At 36.3% G+C, this 12842-nt stretch overlaps 1 protein-coding gene across 1 annotated transcript; it reads right to left on the bottom strand.

Moving 5' to 3' along the window:
- LOC114916454 (uncharacterized) lies at window positions 1–11477 on the bottom strand. The gene is made up of 3 exons (XM_083059598.1): window positions 11270–11477; window positions 10676–11162; window positions 1–6377 (listed from the first exon to the last, which is right to left on the bottom strand). The coding sequence occupies exon 3, from the start codon at window positions 2160–2162 to the stop codon at window positions 1554–1556; it is 609 nt and encodes a 202-aa protein (XP_082915724.1). The 5' UTR covers window positions 2163–6377; window positions 10676–11162; window positions 11270–11477; the 3' UTR covers window positions 1–1553.
- Window positions 11478–12842: the final 1365 nt, after the last annotated feature.

Below are 12842 nucleotides of genomic sequence, written 5' to 3'. Positions count from 1 at the left end.
ATACGACACAACCTGAAAAGCAGAGCATACAAGCTAGAATACTTATCAGGAGAACCAATTCCTAGAACTTGGAACTCTACTTATTTAAAGATGTATTATAGCTGATGTACAACCGTGCATTCTTTTCCTTGACCGACTCTTTTTTTCCTAAGGAGGGTTTTGGGTCGGCAAGGTTTTTAACGAGGCACTCAAATTAATATACAAAGTTTCACATCTTAATTCGTATGATATTGTTGATAACTTCATATATATATACTGCTGCTCACATAGGCCCGATCCAAGATTACGCACGTTAAGCATTAACCGAACACTCTAAGCAGTCGATCACTATCACCGACCACAAAACAATGAAACTCGAGCCTATTAGGTTTCCCTCCCGAGTACCCTCCTCGGCTAAGGACGTACCTGGGCCGAGCACTCTCGTCAACCACAAACAACGAAACGTGTGCCTATCAGGTTTCCCTCTCGAGTACCCTCCTCGGCTAAGGACGTACCTGGGCTGAGCACTCTCGCTGACCACAAACAACGAAACTCGCGCCTATCAGGTTTCCCTCCCGAGTACCCTCCTCGGCTAAGGACGTACCTAGGCTGAGCACTCTCGCCAATCATAAACAACGAAACTCACGCCTATCAGGTTTCCCTCCCGAGCATCCTCCTCGGCTAATGACGCACCTGGCCGAGCACTTTCGCCGACTAAAACAATGAAACTCGGCCTATCAGGTTTCCCTCTCGAGTACCCTCCTCGGCTAAAGATGCACCTGGCTGAGCTCTCTAACGTTTAATCCTCGGCATTAGCACGCACCTACGCCATATGTAGGCCGAGAATTTCGTCGAGTCATCCCTCTCATGCCCCGACAGGTTTTCTTCCTGAGCACATTCCTCGGCTAAGGACATACCTGGGCCAAACACCTTAACAGTTGACTTCGGCTAGAGCACGCACACACGAAAAGTATGACTCCCGCCAAACAACCGACAAAGACGAGCACCGATCACTCCGCTCAAGCTGGGCACTCGAGCCTCTCAGGTGTCCTTCTCGAGTGCCCGCCCTGGTCAAGTATATACCAAGCCAACCAATCTTACAGGGTTCCCTTCCAAGTATTTTTCTAGGTTGGTACACCTAGGCTGATCGCTCTTAGGTCGAGCACTATATGGGTGAAAACGCACGTCGAGAACCCACTTGAATTGTAAACTCGACTCACAGGTACCCTCCTCGGTGAAACAAGCATCTTGACCAATCTCTTCTGAACCGAGTACCCTAGTCCCGACACTACACAACATTAAATAACGAAAAATACACTATCGCGAAGCCTACTTCCTCGGTCGACCATATAATTCGGTTACGTATTTATAAAGCTAGGCATTAGTGAACATTGCAAGGTAAAGTTAAAAGCAAAACCAAAAATATCATTTAAGTATGGTCGATCATGCATGGCTACTTACACAAAAAATTAATTAGGTTTTATCGGCGCCAATGGCCGAAACATATTACAAAAGGCACTAATGGCCCGGTTACAAATCCTAAACCCTGACCTACCCCCACCCCGAACCAACTCTTACACAGTAGCTGAGTCGTCCGCGTTCTCGTCGCCGACCACGTCGATGTCGGCCTCTTCCTCCCTGGTCGCGGGCACCTCAGCATGGGTCGAAATCCCTCGAAGAGGAGCCTCTTCGTCAGGTTGGGCTCCATGGGGGAACTCGGCGTAACTTAAAAACTTCCCTCCATAGAAGTCCCGACTGACGTTGAACGTGAAGTATGAGGGAACCTCGCAGAAATAGAATTCCTGTCGGACGGCATGTTGGAAGCCGGCGTCGTGCTGCGCAAGTATCTTCTCGGTAGCATCAGCCTTAAACTTGGCGGTGGCCTCATTCAGCCGAGCAATCTCACCAGCCGCAACGGCGACCTCGACCAGAAGTTTCTGGACAGTCAACTTCAAGTCGTTGGCCTCCCTCCTATAGGCATCGGTGGCCTTTTTTAGCTCCTCTGTCGATGCGATGACCTTAGCATTGGCAGTCAACGCTTCTTGCAGGTTGTTCTCAGCCTCCCTAAGCCGCCCTTGAAGCCGACCCTCCCAAATTGTCGACCTCATCATGCTGTGTTTTGCGACCAAGGAGGTCCGAGCATCAAGCTCACAGAATAGCTTATATTCGGCCTCCGAAGACATCCCCTCCAAGTATTGAAGCCCGCCGTTGGATGTCAGGTCCAGGCTGACCAGTTTCTCGGTCTGGGTAGAGGGCACAAGTAAGTTGGACTCGGCCACCACCACCAGCACGGCGAAGGCACCGCAACCTGACTGCTCCAAGGTTGGTTGCTTCTAGCGCTTCGTCGACGAGCTTGGGCGATCAGTCTCCATATTCTGCTCGGCCGATCGCACCCGAGCTGATCTGACTTTCTTCTTGGGGTCGCCCAACGGAACCAAAACGTTCGGTGGCTTCTCACATTGAATCTTCAAGGCCGACCGAGCAAGTGGCACTTTCCTGCTCACCTTTGCAACTTTTGCTCGGTTTGCGAGCATGGCGGTCACATCTAAGTCATCGTCGACACCAGTCATTAATCCTGCAACAAAACAAATTTTAATATCAATTTAAAACACTACTACAATACCAAAGCCAAAAAAACATACCTAATAGAGTTAACTCAAAATTTGGAGTTTCGAATATATCAAGAAGGCCTCGGACAGGCAACCCTTTCGGCAATTTGTCAAGGAGATCCAAAATTTCTTGGTCCTCGGCAGGGAGCTTAGACGCAGCCATCGCCTCGAAACGCGTCGGATGCTTTGTCCAATAGAAAGGGAATACTTTAGACCCCTACCGATCATAGAAGCAATTGTCCATGTCCGAACCCTAGCGGATCTTAAAGAAACCACTCTTAAAACCCTTGTATGAGGACGTGAACGCCCTCAGAAATTCATGCTTCGGCACGCCGGCCAAAGAGACCCATTTCGCCGGCTTGCTTGGACGACAGATGTAATAGTAAAGAAAGGAGAGCAGTCGAGGAGTAAGGCCTAGGTAGAGGCATAAATTCTAGAAGGCCTGCATGGCGGCCCAGGCGTTCGGGTGTAGTTGGGTTGGCGCCACATTCAGAACTCGGAGCACCCCCATCTGAAAATCATCGAAGGGCAGCTTTATGTCAAGGTCCTGAAACTAGTACATGTAAGCATAGAAATAATCCTTTTCCTCCGACCCTGGCTCCAAAAAAACGAAATCAGTATCTGGCCCGTTATCGTGACACGCCTCGGCGATCAAGGGCAACTCTCCTTCCCCACTCCCGAAGCATTTCTCCAGTGTCACAAATTTATCTAACAAACCCTAGTCAGAGAAAGAGGAAAAATAGATACCGACCTCCCCATCTACCCACTCATACCCGGGCATCTCAATCGTCCCATAGTCAATCTTCACACGGGTACTCACGCGACCGGTGACCTCGTCCCGAACATCATCAAACCAACCCGCACCATCACCACTCGCTTCGGCTCGGGGGGTCATTTCATCTACACGTGCCGAGGTCACCGCTAACGTAACAGGCGGCGACAACTCCACCACCTCGTCCCCGCTATCCTCTTGGTTGGCAAAGTCCGAGGGGAACACCACTTCACATTGTAAAGAAGGAAACCTTGAGACTTCACTCGAGTCCGACCCCTCTTTCTCTGTTGAAACACCCGACGCCTCGGACGATGTCCAGCTCCTAGCCGAGGAGTAACCTCTCTCCATTTAGTACTAGGAACTAAATAACACAAATTCTTACCTTGCTCGGTTATCTCGGATAAGTCTTGAAGGTTGAGGGTTCTTGGAGATTTTACAGCGTGTAAAATCCACACACACCCCTCCTATTTATAGGCAAGGTAAAAAAGGGGAGGTGAAAAGACGCCTCGCATCCCCAGCTGTTAGATCCAAACGCTTGGACAGCCTAGATCTCATGACTGTTGGGACTCTCAACCGCCGTTCAGGTCGCCGAGACGGTCCATGATCAACGTGGCACAAACGAGCCCATCCTCATCTCGAGGGGTCGACAAGGCTAACCACGCCTTGCGTAACATCGACCCCAGTCTCGTCTTGAGAGGTCGACAAGGCTAACCACGCCTTGCGTAACACCGACCGTCTCATCTCGAAGGGTCGACAAGGCTAACCACGCCTTATGTAACACCGACCTGTCTTATCTTGAGAGGTCGGCAAGGCTGATCACGCCTTGCATAATGTCGACCCCAGTCTCATCTCGAGGGGTTGGCAAGGCCTCCGATGCCCAGCGTAACTCCAAACCCAGGTCCGAGTACTGAGGTCGGTGAAAGACAATCCACCATCAATGTGGCACAAACGAGCCCATCCTCATCTCGAGGGGTCAGCAAGGCTAACCACGCCTTGCATAACACCGACCCTAGTCTCATCTCGAGGGGTTGGCAAGGCTAACCACGCCTTGTGTAACACCGACCCGTCTCATCTCGAGGGGTCGGAAAGGCCTCCCATGCATACCCAGCGTAACACCAAACCCAGGTCCGAGTACCGAGGTCGGTGAAAGCCACTGTGCCATGGGACCACCATGCACGCCCGACTCCTAGTGGCCGGCATCACACCCCACGCCTAACATGCTAGCACCGTCTCTGCTCGTTTATCTTACGTCGAGAACCCAAGCCTTATAGTTAGCCCATGTAATGTCCGATTTCAGAGCTTCGTGCCACGAGTACTTATCACCGCCTTCGTCCTTACAGTCCTTGACGTTGCGGGGGTTGTATACCGGATGGTAGTCGACAAGGCCGAACACTCAACTCGACCGAGTCGATCGACCTAACCGGGAACACCGACCCATTCGGCCTGGGTAAGAGGTCGTCGGTTTGGTCGGCCAAGTTACGGAGTTATGCCAAGACAATTAAGGAGAGATTAATTTACCTAATACACTGATTTAACCCCTAATTTTTCAGGGCTCATTCCCTAATCACGACCCAATAACAACTACTATAAATAGACCCTCAACGAGGTACGTAACTAACTTTCAACTACCGCATTTAATACGCCGAGCACTTGAGCGTTGGAGTGTCTTTGTAGGCACCCCTCCCCTACTTCGAACTACACGAAAAGGAACAAGAAGATCTAGACCAAAGATCGGACTCACGACAACAAGGACAAGTAGTGTGTATCCTAATACAAGAACACCTTTATGCCCTCATTTCAATACAAATTTATTTAATATTTAATTCATTGATCTATTCAAAATAGAAAGAAATTTTTTTATTTATCGTTGTCATAAAAATAATGAATATATATATATATATATAGACATTATAAAACAATTTTACTCTATTACTTAACCACAAATTAATTAATACACTTAATTTGTTAATTTTTATAATAATATTTTTAAGATGGTGTTTAATACACGGATGGATAATATACTTGACGATTAAACCCACAAACAATAACTTAACTACAACTATTTGGATGGAATCTAGATTGAAAGACTTCGATATAAAAAATGAGACACCCAATAGGTGTAATTAGAATTTATGGCCCACTATACACGAATTTGGAAATTATGGGCTTGTACTTTGGGCTCAAATTTTGTGAAACCTAGACCTAATTTATAAAGAGGGAAAGTTTAGCCCGTTTACTTGTATTTTCATTTTCTATTTTTACTTTAATTATAAAACTGTCTCTATGTTTTTAATTTGTTTTCCGTTTTTAAATATTTATTTAGAAAATACTGAATATAAAATTTTTCTTATACAAATATTTTTTCTTGTACACATCTTTGGAAAAAAGAAATAAATTATAGATAAGGTAACAATTTTATAATTAAAAACAAAAATAGAATAAAAAAACAAAATTAAACAGGCCTATACATTCTAAAAACCCACTTCTCAACCCAAAGTAATTGCATCACCTAAACCTTTAATTAGACCCAAAACCAACCGTAGCACATTTGGGCTGATGTAGGTTCAATTACAAGAAAATTTAAACAAACTAAGTATTCAAAGAAAAATGTAAAAGCTCAGAAGATATATAAAGTGGTCACCTAAGAATTTACGAAATAATAATAATAATAGAGAAACATGTATATATGTTTAATTTGTTACATGTGAGAAAAATCGGAAAATTTGTGAGTCTTAGAAGATAATAATAATAATAATGGTAACCTTGAATAATAACGCATGTGATAATAATAATAAAAGTGAAGATAATAAAGTATCAGTGAGTCTAATCATAAAATTACATAGTCAATAATATAAAATAATTATATTTAACTTAGATAAGAATGCTAAGGGAATATCTTAAAAATAATGATTAAAATTTCAAACAATTATAATGTAAATTTACATCATTACCTCCGTTTAATCCATGAATCTCATTCTTTCTTCCTTTTCCTTCTGTGACTCCTCCACAGTTGAACACTGTCACAATCAAAATTCTTTTTTAATAAACAAAAAGTTGAACTCACAGTAAATGTATGAAAGAGAGACATGCATTCATCATAATTATTTGGAAACTAAGGTTGCAATTCAACCATCGCAATTGTGCTTCCTTTACAGCATTTGAAATCATCATCATTCATAAAATAATGTCATCAAACTCATTGAATTGAACGTTGCTTTCAACTAGGCTCCATAGGCTTTCCAAATAGTTTATTTATTCATTTTAAAATTTCTGTGACTCTTATTTCTTTTTAACTACTTACTCTTTTTTGCATCCTTTTAAAAATTATTTGAAAATTGATTTTTAAAAATAAAAAAAATTAGATTTAAAGACTCCCTTGATTACTTTTATTTTTATTTTTCTTGATTTTATTTACAGGATTGATGGGTGTGTATTTATATTAATGTAACTTATATATATATTTGAATACATATAGGGATGACAAAAATATTCGCACCCGCGAGTATTTGCGGCTAAAATGCGCTACGGATAATAAATAGATAGGTTAATTGGGTACTCGCAGATAATGGAGACGAATAATTTTTTACCGTTTATAAACGGGCGGGAGCGGGTATGATTATATCCATAACCGCGGGTACCCGTTTAATAATATTTCTTAAATATCCTAATTATCTTTGTACCACATAACCCTAAAACTACATTCTCTCATCTTATTTTCTTATAAAAAGTGAGGTTGATGAAGTTACCGACACGTGTTAAGCATGTTATAAAATTATGTTGGATGTAATTTGATTAATTTTCTAGCTTTGATTGGACCAATAAGATTTATGTATTTTAAGTTGCTTACTTTCGTTGGAATTATAAAATTGAATTATTGATATATTTATGTATTATCTTGCATTTTTGTTATTATCTCAACAAAATTAACGTTAAGTACAAGTTCAAAATTAACACTGAATTTTTATTTTTAATATTTCAATGACATTAAATATAAACTTAAAATTATTTATAATAATTTTTTTTAATTTTTTAAATTTTATAAATATCCATGGATATTTAAGAAATTTATGAATACTTGCTTAATGGATACCCGCGCGAATATTGGATGAGTATGAAGTCAATTTTTTTTCATCTAACGGGGCAGGGACGAGTTTACTATTACCACCCCATGGGACCCCATTGCCATCCCTAAATACATATATACATATACATTGTAAAAGAATAAATGAAAGAGATATTAATTAAAGAGGTATAAATTATATAATAAAAAATAAAAAATGTTTTTATTCTATATTAACACTGATGTGTCATTTTAAGATTATCCCTCTGCAAGTGGTCTCCATTTCAATAAATCTGCTGTTTTATTGGAAAATATATTTATTTGAAAAGGATCCTCATATTAATTAGATACTTAAATAATGAATTAATGGTTATTTGATGCTTTTGAAAGACTTATATAAGACTTGGTATCACTATTGAGCAAGACAGCTGATAACAACAACATACACTAAACTTTTTCATTAATTATAGCTAACTTATTCATTGTAGGTTTTTATTAAAAAGGCCATATTCTATTAACGGTTATTTATTTAAGATTTTTTAAATAATTAATTTTTATTAAAAGATACGGTTTAAAAAATATATAACACATAACTGTATAAATAAAAACAAAATTTAAAGAAAAAAATATTTCAGTGAAAATGATAATTTTACAAAATATATTATCGAATTATTTTATTTTTAATCTTAAACAATTTGTCTTGAATATGTATAATTGAAGGTATATATATATACAAGCAGTGAAAACTTAAAAGTTGCGGGTAAGATAATTTAAGGAGTAACTTTTTGGAAATTGTGAAACGACCTTACAATTGTTTCTGATTAATTGAATTTGGACGTGACAGGATGGTAATAATCTAGAAGTATGGTAGAGATAATGAGTTATGAGCAATAATTAATTAGACCTAACCGAGATAATAGCTACTTAAGTGGGAGATTATTATTATGGCAGATCAACTGTCATTTTAAACATGAAAATGTTAAAATGACACTAATAATTAAGTAACACGTACGACAACTTTGGTTAATCTTTTACGGTACAAATTAATTTTTATTTTTTTTTAGAGTTTAGGGTTTGACTTGGTCAAGTAATTGTTATCATTATTTTTTTTCCCCTTATTTCGGACTAAAACGAAGAAAAGAAAAAATAGTTTTGTTGTTTCAATATTTGTATATGCCTAATTAATAATATTTTAATACAACTTTTTGTTTTAATGTTTTTGTTTATCTGCATTAAATCTATCCATATATTCAAAAAATATGAACGACTAAATATTGAAGAAGCAAAAAATATCGTACCACGGGAATATACAACATTAAAGAAATATCAGTGTCATTTGAACCTCATTTTTTTTTTATATATATTATTTTTACTGACAATTTAGGAGAGTAAAAAATTTAAAAGCCACATTAATTGATTACTTATCAATATTATTTGAAGCATTATGAACGTAAATAGAATACACATAAGATCATGGCTTTCGTTGGTTTATTTTAAGGATATACCAATTTTTTCTTCATCTCAGTTTTATCTCATTTTCTTTCTAATTCCCCCTTTTTCCCCACCAATTTTTTTTTTCTCCATTTTTCTCCATCGCTTTCTTCCTTCCACCCCAATTTACCTATCAATTTTGGGATGAACAATTTAGTGTTTTAGTATTTTGATTTTAACGATGCTTTTATTTTCCAAAAACAGCGGAAAAAATTGGGTTTAAATTTTCACCCGAGAGATTAGATTTTCAATGTCGTGGTGTGTGTGAAAAAGAATGTGCATGTAATCATTTTAAAAAGTATAAATTGTGATAATATAACTATATCTTCACAAATTAAAAATGTTGTTTTACATTTATATGTGGGTATAAAAGGAACTTAACCAAAAGTCGGTAAAAGAAATAAATCTTGGTTAAACCATGCAAAAAAATATTCTTTCAAATGAAGTATTCTATTATTTTGATAATTTTAGATAAAATTTTCATATGCATGGAGTTTCTTACGATAAAGAAATTTGAGACGACATGTGACTTAATTTGGACGAGACAAATTCATAGAAGCTATTTCGTATAAGCTCGTAACACATTTAATTACTTAAAGTTATTAGAAACATTCTTTTATCATCATACTCGTCTCATCTTCATTATAATTACTAATATGGAAGAAAAAAAACACCCTCTGGAAAATTTTTTAAATAAAAAATTATATAATAGTATGTGGTTAATTAAAAGTATAAGCAGTTATGAGTGGCATTTATAAAAAAAATAAAATAAAAATAATGATTTATAAAATAATAGTTAGAAAGGTAAAACTGGACAAAAATTGTATACGGTCAAAGGTCTGATCTCTTATTATAGTTATAGATTACTAGAATAATTATTTTGTAATTTTATGTATTTTTAAAATACAAATAATAGAATATGTAATGTTTTAAAGAAAGAGGGGTTTGAAAAGTAAAACTTACAGTGAAATAAAGAAATAAAATATAGTGAGAGAAGGTGTGGTTTAAAATAAGAGTAAAAATGATTAAAAAAATGTTAATGTGTATACTAAATTGATTTATTGTTTTTACTGTCGACTATAATGGACACACATTTCGTGACTTTCTATTTAAATAAATAATATAAATAAATGAAAGGTTTGGAAACTGAATGTTATGTTAAAGTAGATGAAAGAAAGAATAAATAATTAAGAAACAATGAAGGAGAAAGTGATTAATAGGTAGTCACATAAATAAATTAGTTTAAAATTTGTGTTAAAAGAAAAAAGATAAATCTTATATTAATAGTATAGATATAAAAATAAAAATAAATTAGATTTTGGAGAATTTTTAAGTAACATCATCCATTATCCTCTTATATTCATGAAAATCGTGAGTGAAATGAGTCACTAGATTTATTTGAATAAACTTAATTATTCATAGAAACTTTTTAAAAAAATGAAAAAATGAAACAAATTTCATAAAATTAAATTGATATGATTTATATACAAATTAATTTGTAATTTTTTTCAGAGAAAGTATATGACAGTTTAAAAATTAATTATGTTTATGTATAATCTAATTTTAGCTTATATAAGAATTTATTCTCATTTTTTCTTAATATTTTTTTCTTACAAAATGTTTTTAAAAAGTTTATCTAAATGTAAAGTTAATATAGCCCCATTGATTCATTTAAAACGTGTATTTCTTTCTTCTTATTCTTCTTGCGGCGACATTGAAATGCACATCAAACATAAATTTATTAGAATGAAAAAACTGTCAAACCTGAATGAATATTCTGGTGGTGGTGTCCGGTGGTGATCCATCACTGTCATTCCCACGCCAGGATGTTTTCCAGCACTCTCTCGCACGTCAATGAAACAAAGAAGAAAATAATTAATGCTTTTATATGTCCAATGTCTCGTGCACGTGGGAGCAACTTTCATTTTGTCATTTCTCAATCCATGTAAGAAAACTTCTCCTTTTTATTAAAAAAAAAAACCTTATTTGTAGAAAAATGAGAAAGAGAATATTTTATTATTACCCTCCATGCACTAATATATATTCTGATTCATTAGTTAATGATTTTGCGTCTCTATCACATGAATAGCATCCTATGTATTGCATGACTGATCATCATCTGAGGCTTTTGCATCGAGAGCTGCGCTGGCATAATCACTAGCTCTCACTCCCGAAATGGAGTCCATAGGGTCTACAAGGAAATGCACATAACATCTTCCTTTGATCCAATTCATGGGTACGAGATGAGAAACTAGCAGGAAACAATAAACATTTTGTGTCACAGCGGGTATATAAGTATAACAAATATAACATGCAACGAACCAACAAAAGTAAAAGAAGGGTCTCAATAACATGTACCTCATGAGCCATCAGAGTCTTGCGAGAAATGCATGGGATTCATTTCGGGAGTCAGATCCAGTGATTATGCCACCAGCTGGTTCATAATGTGTATGTATATATGATAGAGGCCAAGTGGAGTGGAAATAACTAAGATTTAAGGGAAGATGAGAAGAATGTAGAAGAATATGGTACTTATATGCATAAGAAGAGTATAGGGTGGTGACTTGACAATAAGATATCAACTGTAAGTGTTTGAATTAGGAGAAAAGTATGTATCAAACAGCGAGTTGGGAAGTCGTACGTGTGGGTTAATTTGAGTCTAAGATGTAAGTGATGGATTGGTGAGTTGAGAATAAAATATCTAGTGTTTGAACATAATAAGATAAAATATTATTGTTTCGACTTTCTAGATTGCTTGGCCTCAAAGGCGTCTTTCCTAAATTTTTAATGGATAAAACGAAATGCTCATGCAAATGCAGGTTGCAGCGTCACGTCCCCACCATTTCATGGAACAATACGAAACCATTGTGAATAATAAGGAGAATCTCCCTGGTTCTCGACATGACGTGACTTGGGAAGTTTGGCTACTACAGTTGGAACCAAGCTACAACTCTCGTTGTTAATAATGATATATGTTACTTAATTACGAGACATTTATGATTGATTGATTCTTGTATATCATCAGCACAAGTAGTTGTGATGGATTGTGAACTGTCTGAGGTTTTAATTTGCATATTTACAACCAACCAACCAATTTTATTTTTTCATATGTACAAATGAATTAATGTATATTGTTTATAATCTTTATTCCTTTTCCCTTTGAGAAAAAAATTGTACGAAAAAAAAGGCTAATTATGACTGAGGTACTGTCTACCTTCATCAATTGTAATATGAGAAATGTTAGGAAATAATTTTTTTTTATAATATTCTTATTTGAAATTTATTAAAAAAATTAAATTTGACAAGTGTCACACTTCTTTGACAAGTCTCTCGTAATTTTATAATTTTTGATAAAGAGAAATGGGTTAAAAAGTATATGAATTAATTACATATATACTGCTTGTGTAAAAAAAAAATTTACACCGACAATTAATTATATTTTTTAATTGTGTCATGTCACTATAAATATTTATTTTTAACGGTAACATGACACAATTAAAAGATATAACTGATTGCTTGTGTAAAAAATCTTTACACCGAAAGTGTATAAGTGATTAACTCAAAATATATTATTAAAACTCCTCGTTCCTTAAAAAAAAAAAAAAAAAAATCATTGTTATTTTCGGTCTTCCATAAATATTTATATATGAATCCATCATTCACATGCTTATAACTACATTAATATAATATGTTGCTGGTGCAGCTCTTCCTGATTTTGAAAGATCCAAATATTATTAGAATATAAATATACGCATGTTCTAATTTACTAATTTACTATTGGGTGCATTTCCACCTATTCATTGCAATTGACGACCCACCTATCGAATTTTGATGTGGTAGTGGGGCGACATGGTTTACTTTATTAAGGTTGGTGATCAGATTTCCACTCATGTCATGTTTTGACTGGACCATGTGTAGATTAAAGATAGTA

The sequence above is a fragment of the Cajanus cajan genome, chromosome 7 (assembly GCF_000230855.2).
Source record: "Cajanus cajan strain Asha chromosome 7, NIPB_CcT2T_4, whole genome shotgun sequence".
In the NCBI taxonomy this organism is placed as follows: Eukaryota; Viridiplantae; Streptophyta; class Magnoliopsida; order Fabales; family Fabaceae; genus Cajanus; species Cajanus cajan.
Note: the sequence above shows the minus strand (reverse complement) of the source record. Positions and strands in the feature narration are given on the sequence as shown.